The sequence below is a fragment of the Callospermophilus lateralis genome, chromosome 9, assembly GCF_048772815.1.
Source record: "Callospermophilus lateralis isolate mCalLat2 chromosome 9, mCalLat2.hap1, whole genome shotgun sequence".
In the NCBI taxonomy this organism is placed as follows: Eukaryota; Metazoa; Chordata; class Mammalia; order Rodentia; family Sciuridae; genus Callospermophilus; species Callospermophilus lateralis.
The window spans coordinates 37213769-37237055 of record NC_135313.1 but is presented as its reverse complement, the minus strand read 5'-3'; the positions used below and the strand labels follow the sequence as shown (position 1 = coordinate 37237055).

At 37.1% G+C, this 23287-nt stretch overlaps 1 protein-coding gene across 2 annotated transcripts in view; it reads right to left on the bottom strand.

The window, feature by feature from the left end:
• The window catches only part of Sf3b1 (splicing factor 3b subunit 1), a 40947-nt gene extending 20991 nt beyond the window's left edge, over window positions 1-19956 (bottom strand). Inside the window, exons 1-5 of one of the 2 annotated variants that reach the window (XM_076866610.2) lie at window positions 19840-19956; window positions 5253-5419; window positions 4185-4289; window positions 3598-3712; window positions 1687-1766 (exon numbers count right to left, since the gene is read on the bottom strand). In XM_076866610.2, the coding sequence (XP_076722725.1) occupies window positions 1687-1766; window positions 3598-3712; window positions 4185-4289; window positions 5253-5419; window positions 19840-19867 (495 nt within the window). In that variant the 5' untranslated portion in view covers window positions 19868-19956. Of the gene's footprint in view, window positions 1-1686; window positions 1767-2072; window positions 3534-3597; window positions 3713-4184; window positions 4290-5252; window positions 5420-19839 lie in introns of those variants that run through there. The other variant, XM_076866611.2, reaches the window with a different exon arrangement.
• Window positions 19957-23287: the final 3331 nt, after the last annotated feature.

Sequence of the window (23287 nt, the reverse complement as noted above, 5' to 3'; positions counted from 1 at the left end):
TCGCCTGACATGCGTGCGGCCCGGGTTCGATCCTCAGCACCACATACAAACAAAGATGTTGTGTCCGCCGAAAACTTAAAAAAAAAAAAAAAAATATTAAAAATTCTCTCTCTCTTGGGCTGGGGATGTGGCTCAAGCGTAGCGCGCTCGCCTGGCATGCGTGCAGCCCGGGTTCGATCCTCAGCACCGCATACAGACAAAGATGTTGTGTCCGCCAAATACTAAAAAATAAATATTAAAATTCTCTCTCCCTCTCTCTCACTCTTTCTTTAAAAAACAATTCTCTCTCTCTTTAAAAAAAAATTAAATAAATAAATAAAGGTATTATGTCCATCTACAACTAAAAATTTAAAAATTCTTTCATGAGCCCAGGGAGGTGGCATATTCCTATAATCCCAGTCAATTCAGGAGGCTGAGGTGGGAAGATCACAAGTTTGAGGCCAGCCTCAGCAACTTAATGAGACCCTGTCTCATAATAAAAAGGACAGGGATTAGATCAGTGGTAAAGTGCCCCTGGGTTCAATGGGGGGGGGGTGTTTTTAATTGTACAGTGTTTGCATACCATACATGAAAATGTGGGTTAGATCCCCAGCACTGCCCAAAAACAAACAAAAAATCGATTTATTTTAATGCCATTAATATAATTATTTCCATTTAATATACTACTTTATACTTTGTTCACTTTACTTTTTATGTTACTTGTTATTACCATTTCTTATTCTAACTTTTTTTTTATTTCCAGTTTTACAAAATGCCTTTCTTCCTACACAAGCAAATACTGAATTTTAACATATAACAACTTGCTTTACATATAGTTAGTTCAGCAAAATCTCAAGTCAAAAGTGGGAACCAAAACACTTTCACTGAAGAGTAAGTTTTTAGCTGGGGAATGCAGCTCAGTGGTACAGTGCTTTCCTAAGCATGTACAAGGTCCTGGATCTAGTCTTAAGCACTACATAAAATGAAAAATTAGGGCTTTTTAAAACTCTAATAGCAATTGACACTCTGCAACAAAACAGACAGATGGTAAAAAATGAAAATATCAAAATTATGTTTTACTTGTATCTGTAATTACATAAATCCTATGCTTGATTTAGTCATAACAAATATTTAATTCATCCAGATTTTAAAATGGGTTTCCAGTACCCCATTTAAAAATCACATAATAAACAACTCTAAATATAACAAAGGCATAGAATTAACTATTTAAACAAAATGGACTTGGATTCAATTCCTAGGACTGCAACACAAATACACACACACACACACACACACACACACACACACACTCACACATCATTTACTCAAAATTCTCCATCCATATGCAAACTGAATCTTGTGGGAAAATTAGGGATTTTTTCAAGAATAACATGACCATCTGGCCTTTCCCTAACATAATGGCTTTAGAGGCATATCATTAACCTTTTCTCTCACATACATCCACTCATAGATATACACATTCACAGCCAAAAGGTCCTGGATGAGAAAAGGACATAGAAATATGAAGATTAATTTGAACAGTGATAGAATTGGGGAGTCAATTTTTTTCTCATTTTAATTTTCATTAATACTACTAAAAATATTACTTGTATAGCAACTAACAAAATGAGAAATTTGAAAGCCTCTCAATCTCAATTTTCTTTACATTCTTTTACAACCATTAAAATATGAGGCAGGTTCACATACCTCTTCTTTAGTCAAATGTTGTTCTCGCATTACATCCATATAAGTCCTAGCATTCATTTTAGGATCAGGGGTCTTCCCTCCTGCAGAAAAGAACAGCAACAGGACAAGAGTACAATAAATAAAAAATAATTAGGTTCAAAAGATTTATCTGCCCTGCTCTAATGTTATGTTATTCCATAATCATTTAATTTATTTTTTGATAGAAAAACTTTAATAATTATACATCTTACTTTTTATTGAGTTTGCTGATCAATTTAACCTGTTTGAACACAAACATATCTACAGCAGTTTAAAACAAATACTTTAATGCATATAAAAACAAAATGACAGCACAGTTTAGTCTTCAGAAGTGATGGGTTCCTGGGTTGCTAATCCGGAATACGTACACTTTCGTGCCTTTGTCTCCATCAGCAGTTCTGACTTCAAGCAGCAGAATAGAAGCCTAGAAAATTATCTCTTTACCATTAGTAACACTTTGGAAAGATATTTATATTCAAAACATTACCTGTTGCAAGCTGTTAAAATCCTGACTACAAATAACTATGACTAGACAAGTTCTTCATACAGTGTTCTAAAATATTTGTAGTTTAGAAAATCTGATTTTTAAAAATATACCTATAATCTTATTCTGATGTCACGTTACTAAAAAGGGCTTCGTGTTTTTAAAAGTTTCCTTGACCCAGAAACATTTTTCTTAGAAACTATAAATTACAACTGGAAACATTACTTAAAATACTTCTACCAGTTTTTAATGATGCACACAGAAGAAAAGTGCTGTACAAAGAGATGTGTTAGTCTCTTGGTTAAAGTTTCAGCATTTGCTTTTCAAACTTTGAAATATCTTAAAGAAGCCCAAATAGTACATTATAAGATTCATAGAGGCACACTATGATTCAGAAATGTGATAATTAGCTATACAAGAAGTATAGCATCATAATTTAGGATAAAATAATAAAATTCTAAGACATTTCCTAAGCTGAAGATCATGCCCAATTGGCAGTGTCATTCTTTCTGACACTAGTTCTGATAAGACTTCCTTTGGAATACTTTTTCACCATAATCTAGAGAGGATGTGTTGAACTGCACCCTTAAGAATGCAGACAGGACTGGCATATAGCAGTACTGCTGTAGGAAAGAAATTAAGGACAGTTAGTATGGGCCTGTGAATTCTGACATACATGTTTAAATCAATTACAATTATGCAAGTAAAAAAAAAGAATATCCCTACTAATTCATGCAGGCTGAAAATCTAATTTGTAAACCTGCAGCCAAATCTAATTTTAAGAAACAGGCACCTAATTTTGACTGTGAAACTCAACTCACCTGAGGAAAGCTTCCATCAGGCTCACTATGCCCCTTGTGCTGACTTGCACACTAAAATTAGCAAAACAGACTCCAACTATTAAAAATATCAAAGTCTTTGTATACATACTTTTGTTTTAACTTTAGGTATGCTTAGAGCAAAGTAGGAGCATTTACTCAGCTATATTTAGAACAATATGGGGGGAGCTCTAGTGTGAGAAACAGTTTCTCAAAAGTAACAATCCTAAAACTCTAGAATTTGGAATGAAAACTTTCAATAATTTGAAAGTATATTGAGCAGAAAAACACATTTGTTCAAAGTATAGAAAGAGTACCCAAAACAAAAGTAAAAGAAAAACCTTTAACCCTTTGCGTTTCTATGGCATTGGCTCATTATTTTCTTGTCCTTCTACCTGGAAAGAAAACTTGCATTATAAAGATGAAGAATATGGCATCTGTGACTTCAACCAAATCTACACAAATCTATAATAAGGGGGATTTTAAAAAAGAAAAGCAAATTCATAAGCATGCCAAAAAAAATCAAAGGGCTAAAGACAACTTAATACAAATAAATTTCTGAATACTTATAGAAAAGTGGGAAAGAATTACCATCTGCAAAAGGATCAAGACGCTCTGGGGAAATTATCATGGTCCTCCTGTGTTTTTTGTATTCATCTTCCCGGTCTGCAATCTTTGGAGGCCGGTGCTCAGCAAATGGGTCATACTAAAAAGACATAAATCTCACTTAAAATTCACTTCATTAAATAACCAAATAGAATATCATACACAAAAACCATAGCATTATAAAACACAAGGTTTAATACATGACTACTGATGAAAGAAATAGTCTCTAACATTTCATAAATCTTAATATGGAGAAACAAGGCATAGGGAAATTGTGTGTGTGTGTCTGTATGTGTGTGTGTCTGTATGTGTGTGTGTGTCTGTATGTGTGTGTGTCTGTATGTGTGTGTGTGTGCGCGTATATACACAAATATATGTATCTCCACATCTTCACAGCTCAATGCTTCCAAAAACGATTACCTTTCCAAAATAAACTAGGTGTTACTTCTAAATCAACTCTACTTAAAAACATTTTAAGAATTGATTCCTAAAGTGTATTGGCTTCCATAGAAATTCAAACATTCATTTTTCTTCAGAATAAACTAGGGTTTTTAAAAAAATAAAAAGGTCACCTGTTCTGTTGACTGTGGTATATCATTAAGCAATGCCACAGGGGCATGATATCCTGGCTTCTTCTGACCAAGCAAACTTGTAGATGATGAGTAGTCATCGTCATCCTGCAATGAAATCCCCAAAAATAAAACAAAGAACTTAAAAATTAGCATAATGAAATTTTAATTTCAAATTTGGCAGCTACAATCAGCTTATTTGAAAATTTTCCTATTTCCTTAATTTTTTTGACTAGTTTTTTTAAACAAAGGTTTGTTTTGTGGTCTCAAAAAATAAGAAGTAATTTTAAACATATTTGTTTCCTTAATAATATATTTAATAAACAGTACACTGTTACATACTAGTGTTAGTCTCAATTGTAAAAAAAGCAACAGCAGGTACTTCTGAAGATCTTAAGGCGTCTTATTTATTTAAAAACAAAAGGACAACTTTCCCCTTAGTTTCTGGAACATATAGCCATTACTCTCTTACCATCAGACTATGAGAACTCAGAATGCAAGTCCCTTGATTGGCTTCTAGAAAATTTCACCTTTGGTATTTTTAAATTTCTTTCAAGGAAAAGAAAAGGCTCAAACTGCTAAGTAAAACATGACCTGAATTTCATAATAACTAGTTTGACTAATTAGTTTGAGCATCTAAACACATAAAGTCTGTTACAAAAATCACACAAAAGAATGGCTGGAAGGGCTGGGGTTGTGGCTTAGTGGTAGAACACTTGCCTATCATGTGTGAGGCACTGGGTTCGATCCTCAGCACCACATAAAAGTAAATAAATAAAATAAAGGTATTGTACCCACCTATACCTAAAAACATATATATTTTTTTTTAAAAAAAAAACAGCAGCTAGAAATTTAACCCCATCTATATGTTTGGGATGGTGGGATAAAATATAAGCTTCATAAAATATATTTTTAAAATAGTGATAATATTTTCATAATGAGAGGTTGTCATTCTCCATAATATCCAAAACAGATTCAAAAAGCCTGTGACTATTCATGTTTCTTGCTTTCTCATGGGGAGGGAGTTAATGAGGGGAGAAGGAAGCTTGCTCTTATAGAATTTTAACTTACATCTTCAAGTTCAGTTGCAGCAATTGATGTCACATATCCAGCAAATCTGCTATCACTTCCACCATAAATTTCCTGGTCATAATAACCAGTGGAATCAAGGCCCACTCCTTGAGCTTCATCAAGAGCTGCCTTCTTGCCTTGAATTTCTCGAATCTGTGCTTCAATATCTATAAAACAGAAAACAGAAACGCTCTTAATTTCATTTTTCCAAAAAGGTATCAACATAATGCAGACATTTAAAATAACTGCCACATATAATGGGTAAATATGATTGTACCAAGCACATAATACATTTAATACATCTCCTCACCTCAACAAACTAATGCAAAGAGCTGTTTACTATCTCAACAAATGCAAATTATCCTCACCCTTAGGATGGATTGCTAAAAATATTCATAAATTATTGAATTTTAAACCTTTCTCACTGAAAGATTGATGTTATTGATATTGATTAGGAACCCAAAACTACACTCAAGATTTTACTTTTTCCCCCTTTTTTGAATGCTGGAGATGGAACCCATGGCCTTCCACATGATACAAGTGTTCTACCCCTGAGCTACAGTCCCAGCCCTGACTCAATGTTATTTAATCTCAACACTACCAAGGATGTAAACACAACAGTACTGAGCTGGGTGCAGTGGTATACATCTGTAGCTCCATCTACTGGGGAAGCTGATCACTTGAGCCCAGGAATTCATGGTCACCTTAAGCAAGAAAGTAAGACTATCTAAAAAAGCAAAAGTGCTGTGGAGAGTTATTCAAACTTGAATTACAACAAAATCACCTACAGATTTTATTTAATGTGGTAGCCTGGGTCAGACCCAAGTGTCTGCATTTCTAACAAGATCCCTCCCCTCATGTAATGTCCTGGTCAGCTGGAACCAAACTCTGAATAATAATACAAGAGCAGTCTAAATTCTTTAGCATGGAGTTCAGGGCTGCTATGGTTTGGTTATCATTTGTCCCCTGAAGATTCATCATGTACTTAATGAAGGCTTGGTCTCCAGTGTGGCAGAGCTGAGATGGTAGAACTTTTTAAAAGGTGGGGACTAGAGGAAGGTTATTAGGGTAGCATTGCCCTAGAAAGTAATTAACCCTGGTCTCACAAAGTAGGTTATTTCTCCAGAGTGGGTTGTTTTAAGAGACCATGGTACCTCCCCAACTCTCTCTTGCTTGTCTTGCCATGCAATGTCTTCCTCCTAAACATAATTCATGATGCTAGGCACCATGTTGTGATATAGCCACAAGACCCTCACCAGAGGCTAAACAGATGGGTGTATTCAATCCAGAACCTTTACCTTCTAATACTGTAAGCTAAATAAATCCTCTTTACTGTGTAGAATACCCAGCATCAGGTGCATTGTTATAGAAATAAAAAACAAAGACAACAGCCCTACATGATTTGGCTGCAATCAACACCTCCTTAGTTTTGTGATTAAGTTTAATTAAGCTCTGGAATCAAAATGTCTCCCTTCAAATAATGGCTCTCTCTACTAATTAATAATTAACTTAATCTATGAGTATAGTTTTCTACAACATAAAAAAATTTTAAGGATTAAATGAGATAATAAACATAAATGCTTAAGTACTCAATAAATGAATTAACTCTTGCTACATCTTATCCTTTTTTAAAATGTTTCTTTTAGTTGTAGTTGCACACAATACCTTAATTTATATGTAGTGCTGAGGATCAAACCCAGGGCCTCGCACATCCTAGGCAAGCACTCTACCACTGAGCCACAACTCCAGCCCCTATATTTCATCCTTTAAACACTTAAGCCATCAGTCTGATATTTAGATGATGCATATCTGAGACCAAGAGTGTAGTTCAGTGAAAGAACACTTGCCTAGCATGAGCATGGCCCTGGATTTGATCCTCAGCACCACAAAACAAAACAAAAAAACCTTCAAAAACAAAACACACATCTGGTGAATGAAGCATCAATTTTTCTCAATTGCTTTCCAAACTTCCCCCAATTTTTATTTATTCATTTATTTCAGTGCTGGGAATCAAAACCAGGGACTTGTAAGCAAGCTACTGTTGAGTTATACCCCTCACCCCACTCCACCATATTTCTCCATCTATTATTATTCATCAATTGTTTCTGTATGAGATAAAACAAATGTATGTATATATGTAAATTTTGCAAAAACATTTAAAACTAAGTTACAAAGGGGATGGGGCTGTGGCTCAGCGGTAGACTGCTCGCCTTGCATTTGCGAGGCCCTGGTTTCAATCCTTAGCACTACATAAAAATAAATAAATAAAGGTATTGTGTCCAACTACAACAATAAATATCTTTTTAAAAAAACTAAGTTACAGATACTTTACCCTTAAAGATTTCTGCATATATTTCCATGTTTAAGACACTGTCCTACATAACCACAACAGCATTCACTTTGATCTCCCCAAATGCCTTAGCAGCATCCAAGATTAGAGATGATTTTGTGTTTTTTAGTTTTTAAATCCACAATCCAGTCAAGAACCAGGCACTAAGCCAGGCAGAGTAGCACATGCCTGTAATCCCAGTTATTAAGGAGGCTGAGGCAGCAGAATCACAAGTTCAAGGCCTGCCTCAGTAACTCAGTGAGATCCTATCTCAAAACAAAATAAAAGAACTGGAGATGTAGCTCAGCTGGTAGAGCACCCCCAGCTTCAATTCCCTGTCCCACAAACAAAAGAACCAGGCATTGCATTTTTTTTTGTCATTTTCTTTAGTCTTCTTTAAATATAAGACTAGTTTTCCATCCAGTTTTTGCCTGATCCTGTGTGATACCAGGTAACTTTAAATTACAAATTAATTTTGTTTTGATAACTTAATAATACATAGATGTATAAATAAGTTTCTACTGCAAATTATTTTTTTAGTTGTAGTTGGACACAATGCCTTTATTTATTTTTATATGGTGCTAAGGATCGAACCCAGCACCTCCCAGAACCGAGCACTCTACCACTGAGCCACAACCCCAACCCCTGCCAATTATTTTTTAATATTTACTTTTTAGTTATAGGTGGACACAATATCTTTATTTTATTTGTATGTTGTGCCGAGGAACAAACCCAATGCCTCACTGCTAGGTGAACACTCTACCTCTGAGCCACAACCCCAGCCCTGCAAATTATTTTTTTAAGGCCTAACAAAGAGTCACAATTCTTGCTAAACCTTTGTCCAACTGAATTAAGCCCCCTTTGATACCAGGCACTTTTAAAAAAGCTCATTCACTAGCTGCAAGAATCAAAAGATTCTTGGCATCATGTAGCTGTCCAGTCCCATTCCCCCCAGCTAAAAAAGAAATCATCCTACAGTTCCTTAAGATGGTTGTGGTAAAGAAGAAAATGGGGGCTGGGGATGTGGCTCAAGCGGTACGCGCTGACCTGGCATGCGCGGGGTGCTGGGTTCGATCCTCAGCACCACATAAAATAACATAAACATGTTGTGTCCCACCAAAAACTGAAAAATAAATATTAAAAAATTCTCTCTTCTCTTTAAAAAAAAAAAAAAGAAGAAGAAAATGTAACAACTTTATTCAGTCCAAGGCACAGGTGGGCCACATTTTCCCTTATGAAAAGGAGCAGGAGCAGTTTTAAGGAATTCAAAGTAATGTAATGGGTTTACTGCCAAACTCAGCAGCCTCAGTTTGTTTGTTTTTTAATCAGATCTCAAAATTCTTACAGTGTGTCACATCACCATCTCCACTGGTATTACTTTTTTCCTGTGTCTCATCTCTCAAAACCATTACAACAGGGCTGGGGCTGTAGCCCAGTAGCATAATGCTTGCCTGGCATGTGTGAGGCACAAGTCTTAGCACCACGTAAAAGAAATAACTAAAAAAAAAAAAAAAAACAAAAAAAACAGGCAGGCAGAACTACTTCACTTGGGTAGGTGATTCCTTTTGCCCTTGTCTCTAATTTTGTTTCTGTTTAAAGTTTTTATTTAAGGGGGGGCGGCGTTGGATATTGGAGGTGTGTGTCAGTGGTGGAGCATGCACTTAATATGTGCAAAGCCCTGTATTCAATTACCAACACCAAATTTGAAAAAAAAAAAAAAAATTAAATCCCCATTTGCCCCTCTACCCACTTGTACCACTTTTTTATTCCCAGAGGAACAGAAACAAAAAACCACTCCAACATTAGAAAAACTGGCTAAAGGAAAAGTGATAATTTACTCATTTTTTTTTTCCTTTCTAGAAAATCTGAGGCCTCCACATCCACCTGCAATGTGCACATACTATTTTTAACTAAATGGATTGGGGGGGGGGTTGTTTTTAATGACTGAAAATGCTACTTTCATCAATATTCAGGCAGAAGACATGAATGGGTTAGTCAAGCCAGCCAAACAGTCTGCATTCTCTCCTCTACAGCATTACCACCTAAATCAAAATGACTTGATACACAAATTAAAAAGATGAGGTCCTAGACCTGATGTACATTTAGACAGAACTTTCAACCCAAGAGCCCAGTTTATTAACAAACATCCCAGGAAACTACTTTACTTGGCCCTTCAACCCCTCCATTTCCAGCCCCAGCCCACCAAATATCCAATTTAAAATATAATTTTAAGACTGGGATATAGCTCAGAGTTTTCAGTAACTAGCCTCTCTCATTTGGATAATATATTTACTCAGAAACTACCCTTATCTGCCGAATTTTACCTGTTTATTTTATGTACCTGCTAATAGCAAGTTTTCTAATTACAAAGGCTCATAAAACATTAAATAAGTGTGCAAAACCCATGTAAAGCACGATTTGTTTCCTATTAAATAAAAATTTAGTACAAAATTTCTTAGCCTGAGGTCTTCTGGAGCTAGGAAGTTGTTTGTAGTTAATTAATTCTGAGGGGAATTCATTACTAAATTTCTACAGGCTACAAAGGTACATGTTTATATGAAATCCAGGCATTGTTTTCCTTCTCTGCTTGAAACCATGAATAAAAAATAAAAAACAAAAAAAGCCTAATGAGTTTTGTAATGCATCATGAACTGCTGCACATTTATACAGACATCTTATCCACATTATTAATATATCAGATTCCTTGAAGCTCAGCAGCTTGTTAGGCAAGTTAACAGAATAATTAAAAACTAAAAAGCTCATTAATTATTTAATTAACTATGTGCCAGAATATCAAACATGATACACTCAAATATTTATAAGCAAATAGGTTTATGTCATTACATTCATAAATAAGGTAACCTTTTTTCTTCCCCTTTTGGTATCGTGGATGCTTAACCACTTGAATCATATTCCCAGCCCTTTTTCATGTATTTTTTTAGTTAAAGACAGGATCTCACTGAGTAGCTTTTTTTTTTTTTTTTTTAATTAAAGACAGGGTTTCACTGAGTTGCTAACTGCCTTGCTAAGTTGCTGAGACTGGCTTTGAACTCCCAATCCTCCTGCTTGAAGTCTCCAGAGCCAGGTGAAATAAGGTAACTTTATATCTTAAGTTTTACTTTCAAGATACTAAGTAGAAGAGGTAAAGCAATGGAAGGACATTAAAATCGGAGCTATGGGTTACAATGTTCATTAGGTTTTGCACTATATTTTCCTGTATATTAAAATATTTCATAATAAAAAGGTAACTTTCCACCAGGCACTGGTATCAGCAGCAACTCAGGAGGTCAGACTAGACAGCTTAAGCAAAACCCTGTCTCAAAATAAAAAATAAAAAGGGGACGTAGCTCAACAGTAGAAGGCCCCTGGGGTTCAATTCTCAGCACAAAACAAAACAACAACAAAAAAGGTAACTCTCCCTGAGTCTGAGGCTGGCCTCAGCAATTTAGCAAGATCCTCTCAAAATAAAAAGGGCTAGGGATGTAGCTCAGTGAGTGGTAAAGCAGCCCTAGATTCAATGCCCACTACTGCTAAAGGCGGGCGGTCATTAAAAACTTCTATCCCCCATCCATGCCAGCAAAGGCTTATAAAATTCCACTTGAAACTTTATGAACATTTCTGGGATAGGAAAAAGAAAGTTGTCTTTAACTCTGTATTTTCAACGTTAACAACTAAATTATAGCTACTGGTGTTCAGTATTCCTGTAGTTTCTTAAATATGAAAATGCTAATCTCTCCCTACTTCAATTTTGACCAAAATAAAACATATCCACTGTTCCAGCCTAAACCCATTCCTTTAGGACTCCCTGTAATCCAACACATTCATATGTGAAGACAAAAAAAAAAAAAATATATATATATATATATATATATGGATACTCTGCTAAGTGACTGGGCAAGAGGAGAACTGGACCTCTTAGTGGCCACACATAAATAACAACTGCCAAGAGCTAGCACTTTAACCCATCTGAATCCATAAATGTGCCTATCACCATATTACTGTATATATCAATACTTTTGCTACTGGGGCTGAGGATGTGGCTTGGCTCAGTGGTAGAGCATGAGCTGTGCACAAAGCCTTTGCTTGATCCCCACCACTGCAAAAGGAAAAAATAAGTTTGTGCCTTTTTATTAATAAGTAGTATTTTATATATCATAATGTTTATCTTCTAGTAGAAGTAGATTTATTTGCAATCTGAAATGATTACAAATAACATTGATATAAATATTCTACACCGGTATATGTGAACATGGTTTTTATCATCACTTAGGTAAAATCTTAAGGAATGGTATTGCTGGGTTCTATTCTAAGTAAATGTTTAATCTTATAAGAAACAGGCCTTTGGGAGGTTTATATACACAAGACAAGAGCTGAAGTACTCTACATAACAAAGGAAGAATTCTGAAAGATGAAATGGAGAAGAGGAAAGAGGAGAAATTAGGGAACAAGATGAAGAGAAGCTGGGACAAATTTAGATTATAAATTCCATAGTAATAAGGTGTTAAGGGAGTAGAAATAGTTAACATGGATTTCTAAACACCTGACATCATTTCTAGTCCCTGCCCCAATACTCATCTCACCTCATCTTCAGTAAAACATACTAATTGGGAGTAGAACAGGGATACATGGTAGAACTCTTAGCTAGAAATTCTGAAATCATAAAAAGGAAGCATGAATAAATACCCAGTCTGTTGGAGATTTAAAACCCCCCAACTGAAATTATGGGCAGTCCTTCAAATCCTGAGTTGTCATAGTCTAAGTGTAGTTTTTAAAAAACGACTTAAGACAAGTGAGGTGCATGGTACATTGCCTGTAATCCCAGCAGCTCTGGAGGCTGAGGCAGGAGGAGGCAGAGTTCAAAGCCAGCCCCACCAGCCTCCACAACTTCATGGGGCACTTAGCAACTCAGCAAAGTCTCCAAATAAAATATCAGAAAAAGGCTGGGGATGTGGCTCAGTAGTTAAGCACCCCTGGGTTCAATTTCTGGTACCAAAAAACAAAACAAAACAAAAAGTCTTAGACAACAGATCAAAGTAACAGTTAAGAACATGAGATTATGAGGTTTTTATTCACCAAAGAATCTGCAAGAGACATGCCAAAGGCTTGAAGTAAACTGTCAAGAATAAGGTCTTTCTTCTAGTTGGCATGGTGGTGCACCTCTGTAATCACAGTAACTATGGACACTAAGGAAAGAGGATTGCAAGTTAGAGGCCAGCCTAGGCAACTTAGAAAGACCCTGTCCCCCCCAAAAAAGAGGGGGGTGGGTATCGGGAGCCAGACACAGTGGCACATGTCTATAATCCCAGCAGAAGGATCGGAAGTTCAAAGCCAGCCTTAGCAACTTAGGAAGACCCTGTTCTCAAAATAAAACTAAAATTAAAAAATTGGGTTGGGGATATGGCTCATTAAGCTCTCTGGGTTAAATCCCTGGTACAAAAAAAAAAAAAAAAAGGCCCAGTTTGTAGCTCAAGAAGCTGAGTACCCTTGGGTTCAATCCCTAGTACCAAAAAAGTAAATAAATAAAAGAATAAGGTCTTTCTTAAACTGCTACTCTGATTTTAAGACATGAATATCACTGGGCATCATTCAAAACTATTTCAGGTAGCAGATAAGCTGTTAGAAAACTGTGAGAGTACGTTTATTGCCATTTAAATTACAGTAGGAGAGAAACCAGAATATGCAACCCCTTTGTTAGATTTCCTTCCCAAGGCTAGTACAAAATAAACCTGAAGTGTAATTTGAAAACTGTACTCACTCCTAGAAAAGATAATATTCTTGGTGTTTCCCTTTTTTTGTAGGCCCCTGACATCTTTTTTTTGTTTTTGACACAATATTTTATTTTTTATGTTGTGTTGAGGATCGAAACCAGCACGCAAGCACTCCACCACTGAGACACAACCAAACCCAGGAAATGTACTCTGCAACACAATTCTCAGGCTTTTCATTAAACAAAATCCCCTGACATCTTCACTGCAAAAATACTGAGCGAAATCTAGATGTTTTTATTGCTGTTTTTCCCCTTTCTCTCCTGACTGTAGCAAAACATGGGACAAAGGTGTTGCAACAAATCAACTGCAAGGGGGAAATAAAAGGATGGGTGAGTAACCTATGGATTGAAAAGATTTAATAACAGATATATGAATCACAATCTACAGGCTTTATTGTTTTCATATTTTTCTGATTTGAACATAAAAAAAAGTTTATAAGACAATGGGCAAAACTGAACACTAACTGGTTATTTTGTCATACTAATTTGAGATATAATAATGGCATTAATTTTTTAAATTTTCACATTTTAGAAATACATACTGAGATATTCACAGATGAAATGATATCTACGATCTGCTTTAAAATAATGGGTGAAATGCACTCGAAATCTATATATTATTATTGATACAATGCATCAATAATAATATATTAAAAACTAAAATTATATTGTATTTTTAAAACAGGTGAAAAGGACTAGTGGATGTATTAAACAAAATTGCCCCTAAATCTAAAGTTCTGGTGAGAACCTGGCCGTTAATTTCATCATTCTCTGTACTTTTTCTCATGTCTGAAGTTTTCAGTTTAAAAAAACTCTTTCCCCCGCTTTTCTTTAGCATGACTTTCTTAAGTTCACCTCTTCCTTTCTTGGTTTTCTCCTGCATTATCCTGAAACCAAGGCCTCTGACCCCATGCCACAAAAAAATAAAAATTTATATTCTCTTAAAATGGAATCCTCTATTAAACATAAATAGAATTTTTTAGCTTTTACATAATATCCTAAATCTTAAATGTTCTAACTTCTCTGAATCTCCCCCCCCCCCTCTTTTTGGAGGGGGCTTCTGCTTCTGACATACTTTCAACTATCAAAAAATAAATACTCTGCTAGAAGGTACAGAAGACAGATGTTAATTAACAGCATTAATATGTTTATGGATAATCTAGGGGACTAGCATATTTGACTTCTCAATTCATTCAAAAATAGAATAGGCTGAGAGTATAGATAAGAAGTACAGAAACTGCCTAGCATGCAAAGGCCCTGGATTCAATCCCCAAAACCACATTAAAAAACAATAGATTTCCCTTTCTCAAACTAATGATAATAAAATTATAAAAACTTTATCTGACATAAACATCTAATATTTTATCTGGGAATTATTTGACATCAAAGATATAACCGAAAACCCGCGGTTTGTATTTTAAAACTAGGACCTGGTGTGGAGCTACAACTCAGTTGGTAGAGTGCTTGCCTCACACGCACAAGGCCCTAAGAAGGACAGAAGGACGGAAGGAAGGAAGGATGGAAGGGGAGGAAGGGAAGGAAGGAAGGGAAGGAAGGGAAGGGAGGGAAGGGAGGGAAGGGAGGAAAGGAAGGACGGAAGGGAGGAAAGGAAGGACGGAAGGGAGGGAAGGAAGGACAGAAGGGAAGGAAGGAAGGAAGGAAAGGAAGGGAGGAAGGAAGGGAAGGAAGAAAAGAAGGGAAGGAAGGGAAGGAAGGAAGGGAAGGAAGGGAGGAAGAAAGGAAGGAAGGGAAAGAAAGGAAAAATGAAAACTAAGACCTAAAGATCTAAGCTCTAAGAATTAAACTAAAATAAAAAAACTTATTGAGGCTGGGGTTGTGGCTCAGTGGTTGAGCCTCGCCTCTATGTGAGACCCTGGGTTCGATCCTCAGCACCACATAAAAATAAATAAAATAAAGATATTGTGCCCATGTATGACTTAAAAAATATTAAAAAAAAAAACTTATGCCACTGATATAACTGTTAACTGCTTCCCAACAATTCTGGTTTCCCCTCTCCTGTGCCTTTTCTTCTATATCTCACATATGTCCCAGCTTATAGCATTTCTTCCTCCTTGATGCTTCTTCATTCCTTGTTTTTAATTTGGACAGTTATTCATTCATTCCTTCTATCATCTTGCAGTACTAGGAATTAAACCCACAGGCACTCTGCCACATAGCTACACCCCCAGCTCTTTTAATTTTGAGACAGGGTGTCCCCTAAATTGTCCAGTCCAGCCTTGAACTTGTGATCATCCTCTCTCAGACTCCCAAGTATCTGTTTTTTCGGGTCACCGTACCTACCTACCAAGCAGGATTATTTTTGATGCACAATTTGCTGTTTATTACATGTTATAAGACAGCTCTCAGATGTTAAATTCACTGACCCCTTTTTGAGTGTCCCTCCATAAGTGAAATCTATTTTTATCTAGCCAGAAACAAGTGGTGACCAAGTATTTCCCAAACATAAGACTTTTGGGGAAGAGATGGGAATGGGAATTGAATCCAGAGGCACTCAAGCACTGAACCCTGGCCTTTCTAAGTTTTATTGTTAGACAGGGTCTTGCTAAATTGCCCAGCCTCTGGAGTTGCTGGGATTACAGGTGTGTGCCACCACATTCAGCTTCAAATGAGATTTTTAAAAGACACCCCCCCCTCAAAAAAAAAACAAAAAAAAAACAGGAAATGTATTCTGCAACACAATTCTCAGGCTTTTCATTAAACAAAATCCAAATAAGACAACTAACTATAGTGTAAATTATTTTACTCAACACTATAGAAAATACTGGAAAATCGATTCTTAAACAATTAGTTCTACAGGAAGAAAAAAGTCTTTCTAAACCTGTAAGCAAACTTTACTTTCTCCTTTTTATTTTTACTAGCAATATTCACACCAGAAATCTGTAACCAAGACAACAACTAAATAAAGGAAAACAAAAAATCACAGCAAGATTCAGAATAAAACTACTTATTCCAGTCATTCCTCAAGCAAAGAATTAAGGAAGAAACTTTTTCAGCTTGTGGTAACCCAAATTTTCCAATTCAAGGAATTAATGGTAAAACAAGCCAATATATGGAATTTTTTGCTAAACCATCTTTCCCCTTCCAAAACAGAGCAGTGAGTGGTTTTCTTTGTATATAAAATCAGCTCAAATACTGCTAGATGCACATAAATTTATTTTTTTGGTAATGCTGGGACTTGATCCAGCACCATATGCATGCTAGGTAAATCACTCTACCACAGCTACATACCCAACCCAATTGTACACACTCAACACAAGTTAACATGCAGAAAAGGCCCAAAACATTTGATTTGAATAAGTCTAGCTCTTTTTATCTTTCAACACTGTAAAGTACAAACATCCCTGACCAGGGTAAAAATTAATCAAGTTGATTAAAGAGGATGTGAAGGCTGATCCTAATAGAAATATTTGTAAAGGCTATGACAAGCTGGTTTCGGTGACAAAACACCTGTATCCCAGCTACTCAGAAGACTGAGGCAGGAGGATCGCAAATACAAGGCCAGCCTCAGCAAATTAGAGAGACCCTGTCTCAAAATAAAAATAAAAATAAAAAGGGTTGGGAATGTGGTTCAGTGCTTAAGCACCCCTAGGTTCAATCCCAGGAACTTAAAAAAAAAAAAAAGGCTATGACAGTAAGGAGGGAAAAAAAACGTTTCTGGATGGCTCAATGATGGGAATAGCCTATGAAAAAAAACATGCAGTAAAGTACTATTGTTGTACTATTTCAGTCTGAAAGCAGTATTTACTGACCTCCCAAGATGCAAGCACAAACAACTGATGCAGCCATTACTTTAAAAACATACTAGCTGAGGACATACACCTGTAATCCCAGAGGCTCCAGAGGCTGAGACAAGAGGAACAAGAATTCAAAGCCATCCTCAGCAACCATAAGACAATAAGCAACTCAGTGAGACCCTGTCTCTAAATAAAATACAAAATAAGGCTGGGGCGTGGCATAGTGGTTGAGTATCCCAAACTCAATTCCCACTACCTGCCCCCCTCCCCACCAATACATACTAGAAGGTACAACAAAGAAATGTCTTCACCAGCAACATTATTTAGGATGAAAAGATCAGATAATCTTTTTAACTTAAAAAAGCAACATGATGAACTCCGAAGTAAAAATTAAGTATTATACAATTTCAAAAGTCGCTCTAGTGAGGTTCAAATCCAAGTCCTCCTCTCAAATAATCCAACAGCCTAAGAACGGTTGTTGCTCTGCCTTCCTTTAATTCATCCTTCATCCCACAACTGGAGACTTTCTGGAGCAAACTGTTACATGGGAGAAGGAAAAGGGAATTTTATTTTCTAGTTATTGGAAAGCCAAAATCAAACCTTGCAGTGTTCAAAACCTACAAAAAATTGATGCTAACTCAACATTTCTCCCTTTCAGTTCAGGAGTTTCCCAGTACATAAATAAGTCTGGTTCTCATCTATCCAAGCCAAAAAGAAGTAGCAAAGCCTACCAAAGATAAATTTAAATGCCCTCTTTCTGGCTGTGGATGTAGCTCAGTGGTAGAGTGCCGGTAGGTTCAATCCTCAGTACAGCCTTTAAATAAAAAAGTTTATTAACTATTTGTGCATGTATCAAGTCCTGAGGATTATCAGGGCATAATTCCCATATGCAATAATCTCGAAATAGAAGGAAAAAAATTAACAGACTGCTAAGTAAACATAATAAACATTTATACTAAGACCTACAGTAGCACAACCTTTAAAAAAGAAAGCAAGAAATTAATTCTACTCAAAGTTATCGAAGTGACTTAACAAACAAAAACAGACTTCTCCAGGAAAATGCTAAGACAAAAGGAGCAAGAAGCCATGTAAATATGATATGTACTCGTAAAAACATATCACTCTGATCTATCTATCCCACAGTAATGAACAATAAATATCTTGCTTGCAAACAGTAATCAGATACTAAAACCAAATTTTCCAATATCTTCTTTTGCACCACTTAATTCACACTAATAATCCCAAATAAAATGGCAATTTTGGCCAAAAAATGCAATCCACCAAGGCTTTTAGCTGGTTTCTAAAATGTAGGGAAACTGGTAACTCCTTCTGATTTTCCTGACCAAGGGTATGTTATAGTTAAGAAACCAATAAACACGTAATCAAAGCTACAAAGTACCCTCATAGGAATAATCTACCCCAGAATAAACAAAAATAGCAACATCGTCCTATTTTCTAATCAGTTTGCAAAAGATACATTAAAACGGATCTTAAGACAAATGAATAACGCATAAGAACACTTGAAGGTTTAAAAAGTGTTGGATTTTCAGTTCCTCTGGGTATCCCAACTATTCAAAGTCATTAAACTTCTGGTCCTAACCAATCTTTCCAGATTCATCTACTGATTTTCTCCTTGCACCCTCTTTTCTTGCCAGAGCAGACTACCCAAGCACACCTTTCACAACTCTTTGCCTTGTTACATGATGTTCTCTCAAGCTCAGATGTTCTTCCCTAATTTAAATTTGATTGATCCTTTTAGACCAGGGACACGTCACCACCTCTGTGAAATAACTGAGCATAAATTAATCACTCCGTTACACAAAACATGTTGCTTTGACTTCTATTTATGCACTTATTTGGCCTCATAAAATAATTACGATATATACGCGTCTATTTCCCCCACCAGAATGAAATTTTGATAGCTTTAGTCTGTTACACTCACAGACTAATACCACACACCTAGGAAGGGCTGTAAAATAAATGTCTCTTTCTCGTTAGCTTTGTGTTCAGTGCAAATCTTGAACTCCCTCATGGACAACATTTTCCTGATGTTGTATACCACAGAACGATCAACTATCTTGAAAGCTTCGGTCATTAACAAAAGTACTATGCCTTTCCCTCCTCTGCCTGCACCTCCAACAGTCACGCAAAGGAAAACACAAATATTACACTAGAAGTGATTAAGGGAGGAAACTATCAGATTTTACGTCCAAATCATTTCGTACAAGAAAAATAATCACGTAACCCGGATGCCTGAAGACACTCATTACCCGGGTTAGGAGTAACGGGCCTCGTTTTAACCAAACTCTATTTAGTGCAGCCGGAAAAGCGGCTGCCGTGTTTCAGTGCTTTTCTGGCTCTCAGATGCACAAACTATGCCCACGACAGTGCCGAGAGGCGGAAGAGACTTTCCTCCCACGCCCGTTTCCCCGAACCCTTGCCTTGGAATCCTCCTCAGCAAGCCGCCCAAACGAGGCCCTCTGGCCAGAAAAGAGAAGCAACTGTGAAGCAGCAGCATCCAAACACGGAACAAAGCGCCTGTCGGGGGTGTAAGAGTAAGGACGCCATTACGCGGGGCAGTGGCCTGCACCGCTGACGCCAAAGAGTCGGCCCCGACCCCGAAGCGCGGGACCGGCCCCTACTAATTGAACTACAGGAAGAAGCAGAAGCCTAGGAAGACAGGGTCTTAGCACGTTGTCAGCGAAAAAGGCCTGTAAGTAGGGAAAGACCGCTTACCTTCGTGAGTCTTGGCGATCTTCGCCATTTTGTCCACTCGAACACACAGACGGAACTGGCGCTCCCAAGAACTTCCGCTCGTCGCCGCCACCACGGAGAAAAATAGCGGGCGACTGCTCCCTGCGCACGCGCCAAGCGGGAACGCGCTCCGTCGGGTGACACGTGATAGAGCAGCCACCTAGATGGAACCGCGAAGTGCATTGTGGGTTTGGGAGGAGCCAGGGTTCGGCTGGGTGGCGGCTTTGCTTAAGACCCTAGGAAAGCACAGGGTAGGCGATATGGCTTTAAGTAAGTAGCTTTGTTTGTCCAGGAGAAACCGGGGCGAGAAAGACTGGACGCTGTGGAAACACTACAATTTCAGGATTGGAAGAGACCACAGACCATCTGTCCCCTTTCTCCACATTCCCTGGAAAGCGTCTTGGGGCTGAAAAAAAATGAATTCTTTAGCGCGTCTTAGGTGTTGGAGTGCTCAGGGATGAGATATCATCCTCCGCGCTGTAATTCAGATTCATTTTTCTTTCAATGATTTTCATTTGGGTAGGCGTTTTGTTTACATTTTGTTGTAAACAAATATTGTTTGCGTTTGTCCCAAACATTGTTGAACATCACCAATAATAGCCCATTAAGATAGGTAAGTTAGCCGGACGCGGTAGCACATGCCGGTAATCCTAACAACTCCGGGAGGCAGGAGGATCGGGAGTTCGAGGGCAGCCTCAGCAACTTACCCCTGTGTCAAATAAAAAGACATTTATTTAGAAAATTAAAAGGCCGGTATGTAGCTCAGATTGCCCCCGGGTTCAACTCTCTAGCTTCACACACACACACACACACACACACACACACACCCCTATCTTCACAGGTGAAAGGATTGTCACAGGATTGTCTGCAGTACTAAGTTTTCCAGAGGTCTCCTATACTAAGGAGACATCAGATTCTGCCTACCCCAGGCTTGAAATAAATTTCATCTGCCTTTTAGTTATGTCTCAAATTCCAAAACTAAAGTTTTATTTCACCTAGCCTTACCATACTGTGCTCAAAGAAACAGTGCTGGGTTGTTGTCCAGAAAGAGAGAGGCACCTAGCCATCTATCAAAACCTGTCCTGGAATATAGGACCCCCCCTACCCACAGACAACAGAATATTTTTTTGCTAAGTCAAGATTCCTTCTTTTGGAAATATGAACTGAAAGTATGCTATTGAATCAAAAGAATCAGAAGAGAATATTGCTTTAATAACATTACACAGAATGAAAATCCCAAACTTCTGCCCTAGACCCCTCAGCTACCTTGAATCCTGAACTACCTTCAGCTACAAGCTTCTTAAGGCTAATCCTTTAAATAATAACTACTTTTCTTGAACTCACCTCTGAGTGGGTTTTTGTTTCTTTCAACTAAACTAGCCCAGTTAGAAAAAAACAGCAATAAGTTAAAATATTAGTGCTAATTCATTTACTAGCTACCTTTTCTACTTAAAAGTCAGCTGAGAGCTGACTTTGATTCATAATGAAGAAATGTCTAGATTCTGAGAAGGTGTCCCAGAAGTATTAGATGCACAAAATTCTATGATGATCTTATGATATGTCAATCTACCTAGGCTATTGTCCCCAGTTATTCAAATAAATACCAACCTGGGTGTTGTTATGAAAGCTTTGTTAATGCAATTAAAGTTCATAATAATTGACTTTAAGGGAAATTGTCCTGGATAATATGAGAAGGTCTGATTCAATCAATTGAAAGGCCCTTGAGCAGAACTGAGACTTCCTTCATGAAGAAATTCTCCCTGTGGACAGCAGCTTCAGCCTGTGCCTGAGTTCTAGCCTGCCCTCACTGAAAGCCTTGCCCTACAGATTTTAGATTTGACTAGCCAGTGACCACAACTGCAAAAGCCAATTCCTTGCAATAAATGTCTTTATGTGTATCTACTATGCTCAGATGCAAATGCCAAAGGTTAATTTCACTACTCATTCAAAAAATATTTATTGACGACCTGTCATATGTCAGAAATTATTTTAGGTGTTGAGAACACAGTGTTATACAACACAGTATCCTCCTGTAGTTTATATTCTTTAAAGGGCAGATTAAAAATAAAAGTGTGTGTGTGTGTGTTACTTCAGGTACTGTAAAGTGCTATGAAGAAAAATAAAAGATAATAAGGTGAGTATGAACAGAAAAGGTGAGATATCTGAGATGAGATTTGAGCAGATACCTGGATGAAGTTAAGGAATGAGGACTTGTGGGAATAGTATTATACCAGACAGAGCAAGTATGGATTCTCCAAGGTGGGAATGTTCTAAGAAGTGTTCTAAGAAGAAGATTGGTATGTCTAGAGTGGTGTCAGCTGGTAAGAGTGGCAAGAAATGAGACCAGAGAAATAAGCAAAGCAAAATCATCCAGGATCTTGGAAAGGCTTTATATCTTATTCAGGTGTAAGAGAAACTCACTAGAGGGTTTTAAGCAGAAAAGAAATGTGATCTAATTTGTGTTTTTTTAATGTCCATTTTGGTGCTCAATAGAGAATATATTGTGGGTTATCCTCTGTGTGTCTAGCAGGCACTCAGGGAAATTTGAATTAGGCCGGTGTAAGGAGACAAAAGCAGATAACTTTTAAAAAAATGCATATTGGGCTGGGGTTATGGCTCAGTGCTAGAGTGCTCGCCTCGCAAGTGAGAGACCCTGGGTTTGATCCTCAGCACCACATAAAAAAATAAATAAACAAAATAAAGATATTGTGTCCATGTATAACTAAAAAAATATTTTTAAAAAAATGCATATTGCCTCAGGTATGACTTTTACAAATTTTCAATCTAGCCCTAACTCTCTCTTGAACTATCCTGTTCATAATTTCAATTGATTGAATCAGACCTTCTCAGATTATCCAGGACAATCTCCCTTAGAGTCAATTATTATGGACTTTAATTGCAATAACAAAGCCTTCATAACAACACCCAGGGTTGGTATTTATTTGAATAACTGGGGACAATAGCCTAGCTAGATTGACACATCAACTGTCTACCCTTGTTTCATAAATATTTCATATCTCAAATTCAGTGTGCCCAAATCTAAGCCAGTTTCTCTTCTAATAGAGATCTCAGTGAGAAAAAGCATAATTCCCTAAGCCTCTTGGATAGAATCTGTTCCATCTTTTCACTTACCGCCCTTCCCTCTAAAATTACAAGTTACCAATATCCCTTCTTCATATCTCTTAAATCCATGACCATGCTTTCATTTCTCCTAAATTATCTTAGTTCAAGCTGTTACTAATTCCTAGTTCATGACAGTACCATTTTCTCTGCTCTATACCTCACTGCTGCTACTCCATACCTCCATTCCGGTCATCTCTGGTGCTTTTATCTGCTCTTGATAAAAGCTAAATCTGTTCATGTCTTGACTTGGATTAAAATCCTTCAGTAATCTTACTTGATACCATTGAACACCCCGATACCTGCTATT